Source organism: Corvus brachyrhynchos, unplaced genomic scaffold, assembly GCF_000691975.1.
Source record: "Corvus brachyrhynchos isolate BGI_N302 unplaced genomic scaffold, ASM69197v1 scaffold547, whole genome shotgun sequence".
In the NCBI taxonomy this organism is placed as follows: Eukaryota; Metazoa; Chordata; class Aves; order Passeriformes; family Corvidae; genus Corvus; species Corvus brachyrhynchos.
Genome location: NW_008239104.1, coordinates 475,602 through 497,882, shown reverse-complemented (window position 1 = coordinate 497,882; position 22,281 = coordinate 475,602). Strand labels below are relative to the sequence as shown.

The following is a 22,281-nucleotide window of genomic DNA, read 5'->3' as shown; positions in this document are numbered from 1 at the left end:
TAGTTGTGAAGAAGGGAATTACTGCCCTACCTTTTTAGAAAATTTGTTTTCTGTGATCAGTCCTTGATAACATCACATACCTTCTTTATATTTTTGCAAAAGGCCTGAGTGCTGTAAGAGCATCTCTTCCTAAATTGAGATGGCCTTACGTTGTACTGTTGATGTTGATGATAGGTGCTAACATTGCAAGGAAAGTAGGATGATGACGTGTCAGGTCTACTCTGCATCTTTTCCACTGCACAAACAAAATAAACCAGCCAAAGTAATGTGAGGAACTGAAAGGTTCCTGCACTTATAAATGATGGGGTATTTGTTCTTTTGGGAAAAAAACCCAAACACCATAGTCCATGTAGGCCACTGTCTTCTAGCTCATCCTGGTTTGTGTCTTTTCAGCAAACAGCTATCAATGCTTTTCTTTTTCTTAAAGTATAAATAGTAGAAGCAAGGTCACCTTTTTATTAGCTTGGTCTCTAGAGGTTTTGAATGATCCTGACCTGATGAAAGACTCACTTAATTACTGTGTATATATATATGCATATATTTATATCTTCTGTTCATTGTGGAACAAAGAATTTCCTTGAAAGTATCTCTTGAGCTATTTTTTGTATCTTAGCAGAGGCAGTACATTTGAATAATTCAGTGACATCAGCAAGAGGTAGCTGCAGTTTGGCTATGGACACATTCATTTCAGATTAGCATTGAAATTGCAAGGAAAATAACCCACTTTGAAAAGTTTTATGTTGAGCTTACAGGAATATTCTATAAATGGTGGCCAATTTTCTTGAGGGGAAAAAAAATCCATTAAAAACTTTCCCGATTAAGTTCAAAGTAACACTGAAACAGTTTATTTTAAAAATTAATAATATTAATGCTGTTCATTGACAAGATAATGACTTTGAATATGTGATATAACAGATGCTATTATTTCAAGTATATGAAAAGCTACACTCTTGCATTGTGATATTGTGTGTGAAGTAGAAAAAACAAACCACTGAAAAAATGACATCTGTGGGCAACTTTTAGATACTTTGTTCCAGGCTATGTCTGAGTCAGATTCATAATGCTATGTAATGCAGCACTTGTTAATAATGATTTAGCATGAAGTCAGTGAAGTATGTGCTTATGTGTTTAGAAATTACTTTCACTTCTAAAGATAGAAGAAGGGGAAAAGAAAGAATTGGGTTGTTGTAAAAACAGAATTGGTAGTGACCAGGGTAGGCTGGTGAGTGATTTATTTTTGACGTAAAATTGCAGGATAATGCCTCAGACTATAACCTGTCAACACTTGCATCTAGTGAACTAGGTGCATTCCTTCTGCAAAGTCTTACTTTGCAGAAGACTCTAAAGATGAATGAATACATTTTTATCTTTCTGTGAGTTACTGGTTTTGAAGAGGGAAGAAAAAAACATAGATGGTCTTTGTGATTTAGAGGAACTTAAAATTCCATTGTGTTTGCAATTTTTCATTACAGTAGGAAGAATTCACATCCTCATGAAAAATTTAATTTCTCCAAGACATAAGTCTCTGAGGAATACTGCTGTCTATGTACTCAGTAGAGGCTTTACTGTTTTTAACATCCAAATTATTAAAAAGATTCCTGTTTCACTCAGCTGACCAGATCTCTTGGCAAAAATAATTTGCTGTGATTTTATGTGAGACTAAAGGTGTTAAAATGGATTTTTAATATAAAGCCATAATTAATTCATACTGGTTTGGTGGGGGGGGGGATGCGTAATAGAAAAGTAGAAAATAGGGACTCTGTTTTCTGTAGTAAATGTATGTGAATGTGTACATACATATATGTGTATATATATGTGTATATATATGTATATATATGTATATATATTTGTAAAGAGGTGTTTGCATACATGTATGTGGGTGTACGTAGATAGAGGTATGTGGAGACAGTGTTGCAGTGGCAGAGTGCTATGCAGTTCTGAAGGTATGTGGTAACAAATTGTACCTATGTTTTATGCTCTCTCACTTCTAGGGAATTCTTTATTGCCACTTGAAATGGTTAAAAAGCGAGTCTTATTTTAAACTAGATGAAATTTTAAAAAAATAAACCCAAACAAACCCAAACAGTATAGATGTTTTGCCCTCTGGTACTTCAGCTTGAACATGATTGTATTTTAAAGGTAGTCCGTGCAATCTCAATGTTTGGGAATGTGTTAATAAAATTAGAACATCTTACTGAACTGGATGCATACTGTTGTGTTCATTGTGATAAACAGGGGAGCTGACAGCAGTAAAGACTCACGATCACTAGAAATAATATATTCCAGTAACATTGAACAACCTTGCAAGTCTTAATATTGAAAAAAATACAGAAGATGACTCATATGCAATATGTGGGAAGGAGCATATTTTTTTACAAGTGTGTGAAATCTAATTGTTTCCTCACAATCAGTCTGAAGACAAGAAAGTAACTATTCATCTCTTCTGACTTTAATCCTGTGACAGAAATAATTCCCGTCTTTCTCTCTTCTTCCCAATTTTTTAATTCCTCTGGGGAGAAATAGACTGAGACAATACAACTTTTAAAATATGGAAGTGTTTATATAAATTATTGTAGTCATAATTCATGAAATAATTTGTTCAACAAGAGAAGAGGTTTTAGATTGCAGCTTACTACTTTGCAACTGTCCACCAGCTGTGCCAGCTTTCTTTAACTTATTGAGTGTTTTTTTCCTTCTTTTTGTTTTTTTTACTGGATGTATTTCGAAGAAGGTACATTTTATCGGCAATATATGCAGAAATCAAATGCAATTATCAGTATACGATATTTTAATATTTTTTTTCTTTTTTTAACAGAAGGAAGGAGAAAAAAATCACAAAGTCCGACTAGCAGTTGGAAATGGAGTAAGAAATGATGTATGGAGGGAATTTTTAGACAGATTTGGTGCTGTTAAGATCTGTGAGTTCTATGGTGCTACCGAAGGAAACATTTGTTTCATGAACCACACAGGAAAAGTTGGATCCGTTGGACGCACCAATTTCTTTTATAAGGTGACTATTTACTTACATTCTACTTAGTTAGTGGTAGTGCTGAAAAATTGTGTTTCTTAGTTTGAGTACAGTCGTAAGTCCAAGAAAAATTTTCTAACTCGGTTATTGCAAGTTAGTTGACCCTCTGTAAAATCTTGGCACCTGACCCAGTTAAACTCTCAGCAGTAACACTTGAGATTTTGCATAGAGTTCACGAGAGTCAATAAGGCCTTGGCTCTCTTCGGACAGTTTTGAGTAATCTGACAGTTACCAAGTATAGTTTCAGGCCTCTACTACATTAGAGGACAAAAGAAAAAGTTGGATTCATACCTAAGTTCTTTGTGCCTAAGAACTCAGCATCAGAAATAAGCATACAAATGTCCTATTCTGATTTACTTTTCTACAAATTATAGTTAGAAATGTGTTTATAGAGTATATTTATATCGCATATTGCTATGTAAATATTTGGCATAAATGGGAAAGAATAATAATATACTATAATAATTATATGCAGTATCATATAGAGAGATACAAATGTAATAGATATTTTATACCTAGGTGCAATTAAACATAATTAACTCAAACTACATCTAGTCTGTATCAGTATTCAGAAATGTCAAATATAAGACAATACATATATAAACTCTGTTGATTTATTGTGACAGAGAATACTTGGCAAGATTATTAATTTTAAAATGCTATACCCCTTTATCTAAAGTCTGCTATATGTGTTTGCTGTATTCTAAGTTACTAAAACTAGAAAAAAACTCTTCTGTATTTCATCAGCTTTGAAAATGGCAGTCATATGTCTTGGGGAGGAGGATTACATATTATTTATATCACACATTATGACTTTCCTCCATCCTTCTGAGTAAATGAAGAATTTATTTCTGCTTGAAATTCCTAGATAGACTTTTTCTTTTCGATGCTATTAGTATGACCTTTTAAGTGATTTGAAAGTCCCTAAGTAACACGTCCCAAGCTTTAGCTAATAATATGAAAGATGTTCAGTAAGCCTTTTTGCAAGGAGACTACATATTTATCATTAAGTTGTTGTTTATGCCAGTTTTTACTCTTGAAATAAATAATACATCACGCATTGCCTGGAATTTTAAATGGACTGATACCTATCTATTTACAAGTCCTGTTGACTTAAATGACGTTTGTGCTCCTTAGGAGAACTGATAGCAAAACGTCCTGACAAAACTTCTTTTTAGAGAGTGATGTAAAACCGTTGTTTGGAAATACACCAGAGGTATCTTCTGATGACATGTAAATAGGTTTCTAGGCAGCATATGTTCCAGGGTCCACAACTTCAATACTCCATCACCACATTACAATCACTACAGACTCTTTACACTTTGGGGCCAGAGGAATTCTTCACTTCTAATACAGGAACTCAGACTGCAGGGAAGAATCTGGAACCACACAGAAAACACCCCAGGAGCTAGTGTGTTGCTCAGAAACCACTGAGAGCTCAGGAATTTAAGCAGATGACTCCACTGATTCCCTGTCCTACATGTCTGAAGCTCTGTAGCAGGCATGGTGGCCATCCAGTGCTGATGGATATCTCCAGAAGGGTCCAGAACTGCTACAGGAAATCAGGAATCTGGAATTTAGGGAGTAGTAGGTGAACGAGGAACCGTAAACCTGATGTTAATTTTTGTTTCAGACTTTTCTAAGCCAGATGCCTTATTATCTTACAAGATTTTGCATGTGTTCCAAATCTGAGTAAGCTTGTCTTCAGTATTGCAGAACTTTTGGCAGAATTTTGACATAAGTCATTAACCTTTTGGAAATACCATATAAAGTCCACAGCAGATAAAGATTAAACTTGGAACTAGCTGTGTATTTATTTAATCATCTGTATTTTTAATCAAGTAGCATGGTGATTTTGCATGTGGCATTAAATATGTATTTTAAGGCCATAGGTAAGTTAATTTTTACTATTTCAGGCAATTGTTATGGAGGGTTTTTTAAATACATTTTGCGGCTTGCAGATTACTAAAAAATGCCTTCTGAAGTGTAGCTGTTGTTCGTTTTACTTCAGTCTAAATGACATCCACGAGACAAGTAGTGATATGTAATGGAGAGCAGCATTATTTTTGATTTGCTGACCTGTGAATGATCTGAAGTTGGAAAGAATATCTGTCTCCTGCTGTAAAACAGACAAGGGCACAGACAAGGCCTAGCTACCCAATTCCCAGCGTTTGTTGTTTCTTCAAAGACATGCTACAACAGCTTTTGAAGCATTCTCTTGACACACAGGACAACATTCTCTTTCACACACTTTCTAGGGATTTCCTAAACACTTATTTCTTAAACTGGGAATAGAAAGAAAGAGAACTGAGAAAGTGGGAGGAAGAGGCTTGTGTGCTCTTATATATGATACACTAAAGGAGAAGGAAGAAACTTGCTCTCTTCCTACAGCATAATTGCACAACTAGCAACAAAGTAAATGCAGTACAAAGCCCTATATGTACAGAGGGAATAATAGCAGAAAGGTTCAAAGTATAACATTTTTAGCAGGGAAAAAGGAAGATAAATAGGAGTGCATTCCTATTGTAGGTAGTGACAATGGTACAGTTTGTAAAGGTGAAATACAGATAAAAGATACAGCTCTTAAAGGCAAGCTGAGCTCCCAGAATGAGCCAAGTAACTTCTCTACCAGTTACTGCTAAGGGCTGGGGACAAATGCTTGTGATAGATATTAAGGTTCTGTAGAACACATTTATTTTCATAAAAATATTGGAAGACATAAGCTAATAAGAAGAAATGGATGAATGTTACAGCTGTTGCCAGAAGTCACTGTATTTAAGATGTTAACTAAAAGCAGTGCTCATGTTTGCACTTGTTTCTTTTCACACTGTGTTCTTTATATGAGGGATTGGTTCACGTGATTGAAAGCCTCCCTGTGGAATATGAATAAATCTTTCAATAAAGATGTTTGCATAGAGTCAATGAACAGAGAAGTAGAAGCCTCCGAATAGCTTTTCAGCTGGTAAAACTTAAAATGTTTTACAAATAGATAGTGTATTGATTAACTCAGTAATATAATAAATTGCTGTTTAATCTTTGCATCTGACATACTATGTATCTAACAAATGCTAATAATCAATTTTGTTATATATGACATACATTATGTATGTATTTATATAAATGCGATATGGGAAAAATCTGGAAGACCCTCAGTTGTGTCTATCAAATATATATAAAAGTCTCTCACTCCTTAAATTCTGAGTGATGGCAGACAACAAAGAAGCTTGGGATTAGTGAGATCCAAGGAAGCTTATGAGAAGGGCTAAAAATAACACGTGGCATGTTCACCTGAAAAGCATTATGAAAAAAAAAAAATCCAAACTTTATTTGTAAATGTAATTTTTCATTATTTTAAGCATAGATATTCAAACTATCACAGGAATCTAAGTCTCTTACTCAAAACTGTGTAGATAAAAATCAGCTTTGAGCTGAGAAACACTTAAATCTTACAACATATTTAAATAATTTCAGTATATAAAATGTCTTTCACACAGCCATTCAGAATTAGTATTATGCATTTCTTCATGCAGTATTAGAACTTGTGGCAGACGAGAAATCTTTTAGTTTAAAAGTAAACAAAGCTAGTTTTAAGCAAATTTTCAGATCCTGGAGAAATCTGTTCACAAGAAGAATACTGATTTGTAAATCCAAGCAATGGAAGCGCCTAAGTTCATTGGCCAGTGAAAATTAATGTTGTTTCTTCTCCTTTGACTAATTTTGAGCTAAAATAATGTACTACAATTGTATTCTAAGGTATTCTAAGGTATTTCTTACATGTCATGTAAGAAAACAATGTGATTCAGTTAATATCAAACGTAGCTTAAAAGATTTGTTTCTTGGTTTTGTTTACTTTGGCTAACAACACTGTGTGGAGGACTTATGCATCTGCTCTTTACAGCATAAATAAGCCATTACAAGTATATTTAAAAGCTGTCTCTAAGATACAATGATATTATGCTCCAAAATTTTTTTCTTACGTTTCAGTTTTCAAAGATGCTTGAAATTAAATCTAGTACATGTAATGTTTGGTTTAGAAGCTGATATTCTCCCAGAGAATTCAAAACCACTTCATCTCTAAAACAAGTAATAAAGAGCTTGTGATCTCTGCTTTCTGATAAAGGTTCTCTGAGCATTCTCTGCGAGTTGAAACTTTAGGAATGTCAAAACTATTTTCAAAACAATATTTAAATCCACGTATTTCCAATCAGTTGAAAAAAAGAAAAAAGGGTGAGGGAAGCTGTTACTAGACAACATCTAGGCAGCATAGTAAGAGACAATAATGTTGCATGTTTACTCATTATAAGTTTCAGCTAGCTAAATTATGATCTTTTTTTGCTACATTTATGTCGTGCTTCAGAGAGTAAAATGTAGATTAAAATGACGAATGTTGAATGCAGTACTCTATGAAAATAATATGATAAGGCTTCAACAGCTCAGGTCCTCGTCCCATTAAAATTTGAATAATGAGTTGAACCAAATGCTAGTCTGTGCCCACACTAAATACTTTGCTTTGGAGCTTTCATTTTCTAGTATTTAATACGAAAAACAAGCTGCTTAGAATCATAGAATGATTTAGCTTGAAAAAGACTTTTGCACAGGCACAGCTGTTGGCACAGTCTCTGTATAGTTTCACGATGCATATATAATACAAGATGTGGTATTTTCTTTTAATTATGTATTTTCATGACTACTATTTCAAAAACTTAATTGGAATACACCTCATTAATATTCTGAAGTTGTAGGCAAAAATATGTATGCAACATACTATAGTTATATATAATATAATAGTCTCAACAGTTTTTAGATTATCTCAGATACTGAATTACAGTTTCTGAGTATTTGTAACAACTTAAAATTCTTCATTCTATCAGCGCTCAAGAGCTCTATCTTTTCAAAATACTACCCTGTATGATGCATTATTTTAAGCTATTCTAATCAGACACGAAAACACAATACATTTCATTTTATACCATTTCATTCTTATTATTTATATTTCTCATTGCATTTGGTCATATGAAACCTATTAAAGTAATAAATGTCAACGTAAAAAAAAAAGAAGGTGAAAAAGAGTAGCATTTAAATGTAGACAGCCAGAAAAAAAGACCCACTCCCATTCTGTTCCTCAAGAATAATCAATTATTTTCTAATTGAGGCAAACTTTTTGGCTCTCAAATTCTTGACTTTGGTAAATGGTTTAATCTGAGGTTAATAAAAATAATTACCCTTCACTTAATTAGAATAGTGTCCCATTCTTGCAACATTATTTTGCACGCTATGACCTTTTTCCTTTGATCAATTGTTAAAATATCTTTTTATTTCAGACTTAGGGTAGAAAAAAACACAGTGCTGAACATTGAAAGTACTCAATGAACCAGTTTTGTCCATATGAGACTTAAATAGTGGGATTCAAGTTGCTCTTTATTCAGACTTCTTTGAGAAAAAAATTATTTGATATATTTACAACAACATATCAAATTAGGATAACGATGCAACTCTTCATCCAAATTAGTGGCAGAAAAGGAAAGAGATTTGTGTTTTAACATCCTACTCTTTACTTCAGTCACTTTCATATAACCTTCCCTAAGTTACATTGCATTTCTTTGTTGTGAAGAGTGTAGGTGTATATTCATGTTTTATAAAATTGTTCCCCTATTGCCAAGATTTCTCAGGAGAAGATAATTACATATCCTTGGTTTCACTAGTTGTTAAAGATTGCTGATGTATTTCTTTTTGAGAAAGCGACACAGAATCCCAGGCAATTCTAAATTGTCTCTTTAGAATAATAAAGAGACAATTTGGACTACCGCAAACACCATGGTCCAAATGGTATAAGGCATAAGGTATCTGTCAGTGTCTCGTAAAGGTCCAGTTTGGATTCATATCACAGCAGAAAAATGAAGTGAAATAAGAGTCAAATGCTGTATATTCAAGAAAGAAAAAAAAAAAAGTATTGCAGTTGCTAGTTTTGATAAGAGTATCTTGTCCTCTCCTTCAGTTTGCTTGGAACCATGGGAGTACATATCCTTCTGCTGGTGCTCACTCCTACCACCATACAGAGAAAGTGAGAGGGAAGAACTGAGGCTAGTTAAGGAAGAGTAAAGCCCAACAGGAAGCAGGTTTTCCTTTGTGAGGCCTTTTACTTCCCAGCTGTTTCCAGTGCCAGAAGACCCCAAGAACACTTCATACCAGCCACCACCATTAAATGTCACTTAAATACTAGAGATACGCTCTTACTATGCTGACTGACGTAGCTCTTCTGCTGATGATGTGGATCCTATAACTTACTTGTAAGAAAATTAACAAAACGACAGTTCTATGTCTTCATTTACAAAACTGTTTTGATGTTGCTTACCTCCAGAAAATGGCATAAATTTACATACAGAGTATTTTCAGTTTTAAATGAAACTGCATTCTTTCAGATCAGCAAGACTGGAGTACAGGTTTCCTCATGTATATTTACTGCCACCAGATGTCACTGTGTAGATGAATAACTGATGACTTCTTCCCTTTTTTAGCTTTTTTTCCCATTTGATTTAATCAAGTATGATTTCCAAAAAGATGAACCAATTAGAAATAAGCATGGTTGGTGTGAAAAAGTTAAGAAAGGTAAGTATGTATTTTAATAGGATATTACGGCATATTGATTTTAATAAAAATACTTCAGAGAGTTGTTTTAAGGAGCCTTGCTATTGTTACTGCAATTTACCAAATCTTTGCTCTGAAAAAAAGCAATATGATTTTTGATCTCAGATAAAACAGCATTAAACGCACCAGTGCTGATATCAGAAGCACTCAGGAGATCCTTGGATATATTCACAGAGCAGAGGAGTTATGTTCAAAAGTGATGCTATGGTATTATCTTTCAAAATATACCTAGTGACATCTGTGTTTTTAAAGGAGGCTAACATAAGGAAATGGTTGCCTAAGAGATCTACAGGAAGCACTGGTGGATTAGAGCAAATGCTTTTTGATGAGAGATTAAGTGTTTCTGACTACGTGATGTGATTCAGCTTAATAATTAAAAAAAAAACCACCAACAAAACAAAACAACAAAACCCCAAAATTGCTTCCTTATGGCTGTCCTCAAAATATTTATCATGATTACAGAATCATGATTACACAAATTTTTCAGAGTGTTTATCAGATACTGGAGCATATACTGAAGTGTGGGAAGGTAACAGCTGAAACTGAAGCTAGAAAAACTCGTATTGAAGGTCAGGCAGACAGCTTTAATAGGGAGCTGAAACACAATTTTCAAATGAGTTATGAGATTCTCTAACAGTTGGTAATCAAAGGTGGGCAATTTGAAGAAGGTATGTCCCCAAAAGCTGAAATTTTATAGGAATTTATCTCCAGGGATGCCACACTGACCTGTGAAGGGAACACATGCTCTAATTAGACACTTAGTCTAATTTTTTTCCAACTACACCACTCAGTCTAATAAAAAGTATTATCTCTGTCTATAATCTTTGTTTTTTCCATGCCTTATTTCTTCAGAGCATTATGGCTGCAATGATACTACCAGTGAACTAAATACTTCCACTTTAAACTTACCAGTTTATGAAAAAAAACGGCACAGCTGTTTTTTAAGGAGGCAGTCTCAAATTAAAAATTGTGACTACTTTTGGAAGCATTTTGATATATTTTCATATTTATAATTCTTGTCTCTGATACAAAGTAATGTAACTATTAAGCTTTATTGTTCAGAACTTGCTCCCAAAAAGGGTATTTCATACAATTGTTCCATGTTCTGCAAACTAACACCTTGATACTCTACATGCATAACAGGATAACCCTTTCCTCTATGCTCCCTACATTTTGAGGAAAAAAAATTGTATTAAAACTTCTATATTGTGCTCCAAAAAGTAAACTGATGATGCTGTATCACTTAAGAAGTCACAGAATCATAGAATATTCTGAGTTAGAAGGGACCCAGAAGGATTAAGTCAAACTCTTTAAGTGGATGGCCCTCACAGGGATTAAACCTACAAGCTCAGTGTTATTAACACCAGGCTCCAACCAACTGAGGTAATTTCAGTGTTCTCAGAACTTCTGAAAAGAGACTAAATAGGGACATAATGCCTGGGTTGAACACCTGCTTTTGATTAACAGTAGTTTTTCATTAGGAAGCTGATGAAGCTGAGACTCATTGGAAATTCAGTAACATGGGGGGAGTAAATTCAATATTAACTTGAATTGTGCACTTTCAGAGGGTAATAAACTACTAATGAGCTTGCAATTGACGGATGACCATTCTGGTAGAAACCTGATGAGTCACCAGTAAGAAATGCAAGTGATTGTGAATTTGAGTGGACAATATTGTAAGTAATATTAATGTCAGGTACATAAATGGCCAATGATGTTCTAGGTTTATATTCTTTCAACTTCTCCATATAGGGGAGGCTGGTCTTCTGATTTCCAAAGTCAACGCGAAGAACCCCTTCTTTGGTTACGCTGGCAATAAAAGACACACAGAAAAGAAATTACTCTGTGAGGTATTTAAGAAGGGAGATCTTTATTTTAATACTGGAGATCTAATGGTTCAAGACCATGACAATTTTCTATATTTTTGGGACAGGATTGGAGATACCTTCAGGTATAATTATTGTTTCTTTTCACATTTCTTCATTAAAGATATACAGAATAGAATAATGTGGTTATATTTGTTTTTGACTGGAACTATTCAATTTATTGGTATTGTGATGTAGTTTATAATGATTCTGAAGTGGATGATAGGGGCTTAATTTTGTCACAAGTGTTCCTTAATTAATAATCCTGTGGATTTGAATGGCTCATTTTCAGAACGGTTTGTAGGAATTCCAGCTCTTTGAACACTCTTCAGTAAGCATGTAACTAGTGATGCATTTGCTGTGAGCCAGGAAGTTGGGTATTGGTGTTGAAAAAATGTATCAAATAGTAGAGCTTGGCCACATTTGATGCATTTATATACATGTAAAAAGCTTGGAAACAATTGCATTGATCTTCAATGCCCCCTACAGTGTTCCAATACCCAGTAAGGTTTGAATTGCAACATGTCTTCTGGTGATCCAATTCCAGGGTGACAAGTGTGAAAAAATTTGAGGTGGTGTTAGTCTGAAATGAATGGAGTTTCTACTAAAGTTAATGTTTTTTTAAAGAGGAGGTGTCATGGGATAAAATTATTTTTTTCACACGTTTTAGATGGAAAGGGGAGAATGTTGCCACTACAGAAGTTTCTGATGTCATTGTAATGTTGGACTTCATACAAGAAGCAAATGTTTATGGTGTGTCTGTGCCAGGTAAAAGCTTTAGTTACACGTTTTTCTTCTCCCAGGTTAGTTGTTAACCCTCATAACTCTTCTTATTTTGTGTTTCAAACATATGAATCATGTTTGATTGATTCATCTGTTTAATACCCAGCTAAAATGTAGATTTTGATGCAGATAATGAAAATACCACTCGATTGTGAATGAGCCAGTGAATCATGCATTTTTTATCTGCATGCAATGAGGAGTATTTTTGAAAATTTTCCATGCATAAATTTGTGATAGCTATATAACCTAAATTAAAATATAAAGGTTTATTAAATTCACATCTGTGGAAAATCTAGACACGTGTCAAATAAAATACAACTTCAAAAATTAACTGTAATGTAACTCTAAAGGAAAATGTGTGAATACATTATTCTGTCTTATTTCACTTAGCCTCATAAAATAACTGTAAACACCTAAGTTACAAAACCAAGAAGAAAGTGAAAAAGAATACAAAGAGGAAAATGAATCTGTAAGGAAAAAAATACATTAATTTCTTTTTAATAGGTTCTCTTTTTGTTATTTTTCATGAGATCATATGGGCTTGATTCTCATTCATGCTAAAACTTTTTAAAAAATATATGCTAGGTCTCTCTGTGATAAATATACATTTCTGTATGGGAGACTGTTTGATGCTGTTCTTTGCGTTGGTGGCTAAAACAGTGTTGATAACTTACAGTGCTTGGCTACCACTCACTGGAGCTTGCACAGTACCAAGGCTTTCTCAGTGCATGAGAATGCTGGGGACAGCAAGAACTTGGGAGCAGATGTAGATGGTACAGTGGTCTGAAACTGCCTAAAGATATTCCATATCATATGATGCCATGCTTAGTTATTAAAGCTGGAGGAAATGAAGAGGATGAGAGGTTTGTGATTGTGGCATTTGTCGTCCCAAAAAACCACTACATTCTCTGCTTGAGGCCCTGCCATGGAGGAGGTAGCTGGACATCTACCTGATGACGGGAAATATTGAACGATACCCTGGTTTTACTTTGCTTGTGCATGTATCTCTTCCTTTCCCTATTAAACTGCCATTACCTTAACCCTTGAGCCTTCCTTTCCTTCACTTCCCTTTCTGTCCCATGGAAGAAGGGATGGAACATGAAGCTGACTGGATGTTTGATTGTTGGCAAGGATAAACCCACCACAAAATGATAAAGGAGTTTAAAATGAGAAAAGGTGTCACTTACCTGTATTTTAAAGCCATACAATAAGAAAGATCACAGAAAGAAGACTGTCTGAAAATCAGACTCATAAGTATGAGAGACACTCATTTCCTATACAACACTTACCTGTTTACCTACTCAGTTTATCTGACTGTCTTGATAATTGCACTTAAACAAATCAAGTTCCTTACAGATTTTGTAGCATTACCAAAAATTAAACCACAACAAAGATAAGGTTGGCAGAACATATCTGGTGTTACTACTAGCTGATGGTTAAAGTGTGCAGTTACTTTTGATAGCTGAAGTTCATTGCTTTTACATTTTACCCATTTTGTTCTTTCCCAAAGATGCACAGTGCTCTCCTTTTCCAGACAAAACAGTACGAACTTTTAATCTCTCTCTCTGATAATTCAGATCCACAGTTTTGAGAAAAGATACTGGCAGGAGAAAGAGACTAAAACAGAAATGAAGACATAATTGGCTAGTCCAGGAAAGAGGCTCATCACTCTTGTTTTTGAGAGAGGAATGTTGTTGATGTTAATCCACATTTATCGATTATATCAAGCATGGAACTCCATTTACTCTTACCCACCACATTCATTTACAGCATCATTGCTTAACTGATCACTTGAATGATCTCCAAGTACATGTAATACCACATAAAATAAGAATGAGATCTTGCAGCTTCACTGAAACTCAAAATATGATACATGACTTGGTTTGTTAATGCACTACAGTACTTTTTTATATGGTGTATCACTACAGTGTCAACTTTATTGACGTTACAAAATTCTCATCTCTCTTCCTTTTGCACAGGTCATGAGGGAAACGCAGGAATGGCTTCTCTTATTTTAAAGCACAATGCATCATTAGATTTGGAGCAGATGTATAAGCAAGTAGTGACCTATCTACCAAGTTATGCTTGTCCCCTTTTCTTAAGGGTCCAGGTAAGCTGCATTATTGCACTGTGTATACAAACATCTATATCATTTAAACACGGAGATGGCTAAGTGAATAACAAAAAGCTCTCTTTCACGTATCACTAGATTAATTTTAAACCTAGTCCTATTTGCTGTCTTCATTAATGGAGTCCTGGAAAAGGGATTACACAAAAAGTCAATAAATTTGCAGATTATGTTTAAATGGGAGAAATTGTACAAATGAGCAAGGACAGAGATCATACAGAAGGATTTGGGCAGATCAGAACATGAGCATGGTGAAAGAAAAAGATTCAGATTTAAAATATGAACAATTGCATCTGAAGAAAAGAATCTAAAATCCATTTTATTCAGTGAAAATGAGAGAGAAATAGAGCTAAAGCAGGAGACAGTGACTGTGCACAATAAAATGAATGTTATTTTCTGTGTAACAACGACAAATGTTAAAGCAATTGAAAGGATACTAGATAAATTGAAAAGGTGAATAAAAAATGTATGTTATTGTTGTCACCACGGTAATCAACAAAGTCATCCTTATTTGTGCACTGCTTTGCTCTAGTAACTGTCCAGTTAGTGGGGAAAAATAGTCCCTGCCCCAAAGAGTGTAAAAATGTAAATACAATACAGTGGACTACATAGGGCTAGGAAAAAATGTAACAGTATCAAAAGCATACAATATTGATAATCATGATAAATGAAGTCTGATGAGCATTTTCTGGTGTTTTGCAAACATCATGATAAAGACAAACAGAAAAATGTTTTTGAATATGTTTATGAAGGAGTCCCCTATGTTTGGGGAGCAGATAAAAAAATAGTCATTGTTTAAAGAGTGAAGGTAAGTTATGGAAGTTGTTGTCCTAGGCCACCTAGAGACTGAATACTGGTTCAGAATAAAGAGGGGAAACAAAAAATCTGTGAAAGACCTTGAAAGTGAAATATGCGTATATGTATATATCAATCTATCTCATAAGTCCAGGAAGATATCTTTTGCAGCAACATTCAGATATGAGCAAGCAAGATTAGACTTGAGAATGTTGCAGTAGTCAGTTTGTGAAATTATGAGAATCTAGTCTAGATTTATTCCTGTACAGCTGTACAAAAAAGCCTTTATACTGGACAGAAGGAATCTGAATCTTGGTTGTTGCATTGATATCAAGTATTTGGAATTTAAATTTAAATTTAAATGCCTTCATTACAGATTAATTACTGTTGGTACAGCTGTCATTAACCAAGAAAGAAGGTAGTGGGTAGAACTTTTGAGGGAAAAATACTGAAAATATATTAAGCTTGATCTGACATATAATCATATTTAGAAGATGTCAGAACATTTCTTAGACCAACCAGAACACAGGTAGATAAAATCAGTAGGTATGCCTGGGGTAGATAAAATGGCTCTTTGACTTTTTTTTTTTAATATAATACTTAATTTTTTGTATTCAGAGATGGTTTCATATATATAAAGATATAAAGACAGAAGAGAAGGTGATTGAGAGAGGTCATAAAGTTGGGCTGAGTATAGGTAGTCAGAATAGAGAAGACAGTCTCACTAGAGATGCCTCCCACTACTTTTTCGAGGGATACCATAGCACTGAAGCGGTCTGAAAACAAAATGAATGGTCAGATCCATCTTTCTTTGGACCTGGCTGAATATCAGTATGGCTGATTTAGTACGTGATTCTTTCAACCCCTTTTTTAAGGTGACAGTAGTCATAGATATAGTGCACTTCTTGACTTTTATCATTAAGGAGTTCTTGGTAGTAAGAGGTAGTAAGAAGCTTTATGGTGTGTAGTTTCCTTTTATAATGTGCACAGTGAAGAAGATCGATTGTCTTGGGCATGCTGGGGCTACACCACGTGTGACACTAAAGAGACACTGCACAGGGATGCAGAAAGAAATGGGCTCTAGCTTTTGTCATCCACATGTCTGGTGTGGGTCTGTAGCAGCACACAAGCTCCAGTTTTCCAGTGCAATGAGAATAAACTTACTTAAAGCAAGTAAGACTTTGAAAAATAAATGTGAATGTGAGCAAAAGAAAAGTAGCTTCTTTTTCAATAATCTATCTTTCTCTCTGCTATAGGAAAAAATGGAAATGACGGGAACATTCAAACAACAAAAATTTCAACTTGTAGATGAAGGTTTTAATCCATCTACTATTACTGATCCTCTTTATTTCTTAGACAATTCTAAGAAAGCATATGTCTTGTTAACCAAAGAATTACATGAGATGATCTTGTCTGGGAAAATGAAGCTTTAATGAATTGACCAACTAATAGGCTATTAAGGGACAGTCGACAAGCTATTGTATGAGAAAACAATAAAATTCATCACCAGTATTTATACATCATTATCCAGAATAATGTTTTTTGTATTTGATATTTACATTCAGATATGTCTTATATCTTTACTTACTTGATCATTATTTTTCGGTAATCATTTTTTACCTCTTGAGACAAATTTCTAAGCAAATAACCTGTAAAACATAACTGAAATCTATTTTATATTAACTTTGGAATATAAATGCTGAATCTGATACTTTTTCTTAGTACTAAATGAACACAAATGATACATGGTATGATATATGGTAAAAAAAGGATCAACAGATGAACATATTGTGTCGTATGTTGTGTTTACAGGGAGAAAATATGCCAGTAAGATTTTTTTTTGCTTTAGTTTACATACTTCTGAATATGTATTGTAAGAAGTAAAGGCTTGACAGTGGTTGGAACTAAAAAACTTTTCTGCAGAGGACTTTTCTGATGGGACATAAAAGAAAATGAAGCAGACAAAAGTGTTCCAAACAAATCCAAATACTAACATCACTGCTGAGCTTTTTTTTTGTCATAATCTGTGCTATTTCATTTGTTAAACTGGCTGTTTGGACTGTCAGATTCTGAAGACAAAGCAAACTTTCGTGAAATGTTTAGCAGCAGATCAACAACAGACAGAGAAAATCTGCACACTTAATGGGGAAAATCATTTATATAGCATAAAAAGAATTATTGCAGCACTTTGTTATGCATATTGATTAACAAAAAGCTGCCATACTCTTAGTAATGATTACTAGATATCATTATTTTATGAGAATAGAATATAGTTGAATTTTTAAACCACTAAATTTTATGTTCTAATAATTGCTTTTTCTAAGTTTTAAAATAAAGTATAAGATTATTTAAACCAAATACCATCCTGTCTCTGTTTGATTTAAGTCTGATTGCACAGTCTGTTTTCCAGCCTCTTTTGATACTTTATGTGCCCAGTGCTGTCTTCTAATGCATCGTGATGCCTGCTTTGATCAGCCAGAAGGAGTATCAGAGAATACTGAAAGGGTGACTCTTTCCAGCACTGGGCATCCCAAGTCTCTCTCTTCCATCGTAACAGTGGTGTGAAACTAGGTTCTCATGAATGAGTAGGATGTAGCACACTTTAAAAATAATTTTCTTGTGTCTTTCTACTTTTTTCATCTAGCAAGACATTAGAAGCTGTGTCAATTATTGAATCTTTGATTATCACTTTAACTGATTTTCTTAAAAAGCCAACCAAGGATGCAGTGAAAAATACATGAGAATCATAGCTTACTTATGTTTTTGAATACAGTATTCCTTACAGGACTGACAGTATAAATAAGCAAATTTACAGTCTTGCAATTTAGAAAGCAGTGAGATGTAACAAATACCTACCCCAACATCATGCTTAATGGTAGATGTTAATGTAAAATGCATAATGGAGAATGAAGATAATTGTTGCATAAGAATGGAAGGGGCTCACTATGATCTAGCACATCCTGAACAGTCCCACTTTTTCTGTTTCCTTAGGCAGTGCCCAAATGGCTGGCTGTAGCTGAAAGCTGGGGCAGGGCATGTTTGCCACTTACTGAGACAGATGGAAGTGCCATTACCTAGTCAAGAACTGCAAAATTTAAGAATGAGGTATTTATTATAAAGGTAAACCCAACTTTGCATGTTAGGCTGTGACTTTGAGCAAAGGATTCGTTGTTGAAATCAAAACTACTTTAACTCTTACATAGGTGTATACTTCAGGACCCCTTTTATTGCAACAATAAAAATTACATCCTTTCGATGGAAAATAATTATTTTCTGATTTTTTTTTTCAGTATGGCACTCTGACATCCACAGTATTATGTTTAATCTTGTAGTATAATACTGAAGAATTCAGTGAAATCAATTGCTTAACTTTGGTAACATATTTAGCAGTTCTAAAATTTATTTAGCTTTATAATACTTTGACACTATATATGACCAGTGAAAAGTTTCTACCTCTTAAATGCAACAGAAACGAGAGGGGGGAAAAAAGACATGAAAAAAGAAAACACTTTTCCCTTAAAAAAAAACCAGAAAGAAACCTAAAAACTTGTTCATGAGTGTCACCATTTGGTTGCTTATTTTGTAAAGTATCTAAGATGAAGCAGATTGTTTCTGTGAACACTGGTGGGGTGAGAGAAAGCACCAGAGAAAGAATAAAGTCTTTCATGCTCTGTCCACTACAGGATCAGCCAGCTGGTGTTTCCAAGCTCTTGGGTACGTTTTCAGTAGCACTGGGAGTCTTCTAACACAGCTGCCTTGGGAGCCTACAAGCATTTGTTTCCCAGTTGTGACCACTGGTGAAATACAGAATTCCAGCTACTCCCGTGTTTTCTGTAGTATAACCAAGACAATCTGGGCAATCTGCCTGTTTTCAAAGGCCAGTAAAATAGTTCTGTTCTATGCACTACCCCAAGAAACAGGATGTCTGTGACATCAAGAAAATAATACATAGGCTCTGTATTTCCTAAGGGGAAAACAGTATATTACTCTCAATCCAGTAGTTTTCTTTCATTTAGCCAGTAGGTTGGGTGTCAGCAGATGCACTGAAGCATGTTGCAGCAAAATATCACATTCCTCATGGATACCTAAGTTGTTGAACCAGCACTGCGGTTAGGAAGAATAATGATGGTGCTCATGTCAGACACCACAAAGGGTCTTCCTTTCAGAATGAAACAATATTAGGACTGACCTGTTCATTTCTTACCCTTACACAGAACAACATTTGGACTAGCTGAGGTCTGAGGGTTTGAGTATTGCTGCAAAATGATGCCCCAGTATTTGTCAGGGAAAACTAATTTCATGCAGTAGGTGGTAAAGAAGCAGATGAGGGGTGGCCAGGGTGTGGATGGAGAGTTGCACTACTAATCTCATGTATTAAAAACAGAAGTGAGAGAAAGATTAAAATAAATGAAGGTAATTATTTTTGAGATTTAATGTATATAAAGTTTTCCTCTGTGTTTAAGGAAGGTCAATCATGAAAGAAATGTTTATTGGAAAAAAAAAAGAGGTTGGCGTTACTGTGCAAAAAAGGTAAAATTCTGAAAGTGTAAACACATACCCACTCTCTTGTCCTGGTGAATCTTGTACAGTTAGTACAGTTATAGTCTGTATTAATTTTCATAAGTCTTTCTCAGTATCCCCAGAAAACAGTGAAAAAATACAAGCAGATCATTGCCTGAATTTTATTCTCCTCATCCAAGGCAGATAAATAGAGCTTTTTTTTCTTGTCATACCTATACCAGCCACCATAAAGAATGCATTTCAACTGACATACAAATTTCCCACAGATGGCATACAGAAAACATCTACTGCTGATTTTGCACCTTTTTTTTTTTTTTTTCCTGGAGGAAAAAAGGAGGTAAAGGGAGGAGGAGCAGTCTTTCCTGCATTTTTTATATCTAAAAATACTGGATGTGTATGGGAGAAAAGAAAAAAAAGTCACTCTTCTTAAAAAAAGAAAAAAGAAAAAAGTACATTTACAGTAGACTGTCCCCACCTAACAATGCAACTAGTAATTTGATGTGCATTATCACAGCAGAAATAACGACACATACCAGTATGTATAAAATTTATTAAGTCAAGAATAGTTTAAAGAAAATAATATCTTTCTGTTTAATATCTGCTATCACAAAAATTAGATGCAAAGACAGCCAAAGAAAGTTTGATGTGAATAGCAGCAATTTCAGAAATAATAGTGCGACATGTCTTATTAGCAGTACTGTCAAAAACTGACAGCATAATGTGGCAATTAATTTGGCCGTAAGGGTAACGTCAGAAGATCATCTGATTGTGTCCTGACACTCAGGAGTTAATACCTTAAACATTATACCCTTAATTAGACAAATAGATTATATGATTTATGCCATAATTTTAAATAAACTGGGTCATTAGCAGAGTGAAATGCAATTCCTATGTCCCTAACGAGTCTGAGAATCTTTTACCAAAGTAGACTTCATTGAGTTTCTCCAAAGACTGCAATAAGCACAGCTCAAATCAAATGGTCAAGAATTGCTTTTGCAACACAACGAAGCAGTCCTTGTTGCTGCCTTGCAGTAGGAGGTATACTGATCTATTCCCATTTGGAGTCATTCTGGCACCATGAGGTTTGCATACTTCCTGTTATTCCCTAGTACTGCATTACAAGTGGGAGGTTTTGCATTATGTCGGCTATATACATATATATATACACGCATTTATAAATAAGAAGGGCACTTACACTGGCAGAAAATCACTTGTTATTGTGTCTCCTTTTCTTCATGTAGCTGATACTACTATGCTGACAAAAAATAATGTTTCTTACAAGTATGTGTGGACAGTGTTACCAGCATAGGACTGTCCAAGTCTGGTAAGATGCTTTTTGTGGTGGTTCTGGGTTTAGAACTCAACTAAATATCTCAGTTCACTTAAAAACCAACAAATCAACCAACTGACCCACCAAATAACACCTCCAAAACCAAACTCCACATTATAGCAAATTGAGTAAAGAGTATTCAATTATTTGAAATGTATTTTGCAAGAAAAGAGTCAATGCCTTGATGGGAATTCTAATATGAAATATTAGAAATATTGCTCATTCAGTGCAAACTGCTGAATACATACAGATAAACAGAATTGCCAGACTCTTACAGTGCTTATGCTATGGAAGGGCATATATTTGGTTTTAAAATACTGCCAAAAAATGTAGATTTGCTGCAAAACCACACAACTTATTTTTATATATAATTTGCCTGATAGAGTTCATTACTTACCTATTTTTGCCAGGCTTTCATGCATCATTGTTAACTATATGTGGCAAAAATATGTAGCAACAGGTGCCTTTATGGGATGGTGGATGACAGAGAAACTAACTGGTGGCTTTGGGAGTAATGACAAGAGTGTTATCTGTGATTCAAAAAAAAACCATGTTACAGTGATTGCCACAATTTCCATTCATTTTTCTGTTTATTCTGCCTTTCTTGTTTATTCTTTTCTCTTTGCTAATAACAAAACATACTTGCATTCCAAATTTTTTAAATTGGTAATATTGAGGAAGTCACTGATGCTGAAATTAGTCATGTCACCTTAGAATTCTGTTGAATCCAATAACGTGTACTGACTTTAGTAATCTGAGCACAGTTTTATACTAGATATGTGAAATGTTACCATAGGAGGGTTTAAAACAACATTGGACTTGTTAAGCTATTGGTATTGAAAGCATAGAAATTAAACATGCAGGCTTTAGCCGTTGAAAATCTGGAAAATTACTTAAATTTTTCTCCAAACACAGGACACAATCACAGTAATTTTAAAATTGATGAGATCATTAAATACTTGCCTATCTACCCAATTATTTCAGAACTTTTTTTCCCAAAGTAATTTCTACTAGGCAGCTTACAGTACTTTTCTAAATACATGTGTCTTCTACTATATGCTAATAATTTTCTTCACAGGGTGGGCTGTACTTTAATAGTAATGCACTTGATCAATACTTTTTTTTTTTTTTTTTTTTTTTTTTTTTCAGACAAGCTTTTTTCACAGCTTTTTCCACTTAGGCAGAA

At 34.4% G+C, this 22,281-nt stretch overlaps 1 protein-coding gene across 2 annotated transcripts in view; it reads left to right on the top strand.

Moving 5' to 3' along the window:
* SLC27A6 (solute carrier family 27 member 6) overlaps positions 1–17,602 on the top strand; it is a 36,873-nt gene extending 19,271 nt beyond the window's left edge. For both annotated transcript variants that reach the window (XM_017739358.1, XM_008637684.2), the window contains 6 exons: positions 2,816–3,010; positions 9,544–9,634; positions 11,426–11,624; positions 12,209–12,306; positions 14,301–14,431; positions 16,501–17,602. In XM_017739358.1, coding sequence (XP_017594847.1) covers positions 2,816–3,010; positions 9,544–9,634; positions 11,426–11,624; positions 12,209–12,306; positions 14,301–14,431; positions 16,501–16,677 — 891 coding nt within the window. In that variant the 3' untranslated portion in view covers positions 16,678–17,602. The remainder of the gene's footprint in view (positions 1–2,815; positions 3,011–9,543; positions 9,635–11,425; positions 11,625–12,208; positions 12,307–14,300; positions 14,432–16,500) is intronic.
* The last annotated feature ends 4,679 nt before the right edge of the window (positions 17,603–22,281 follow it).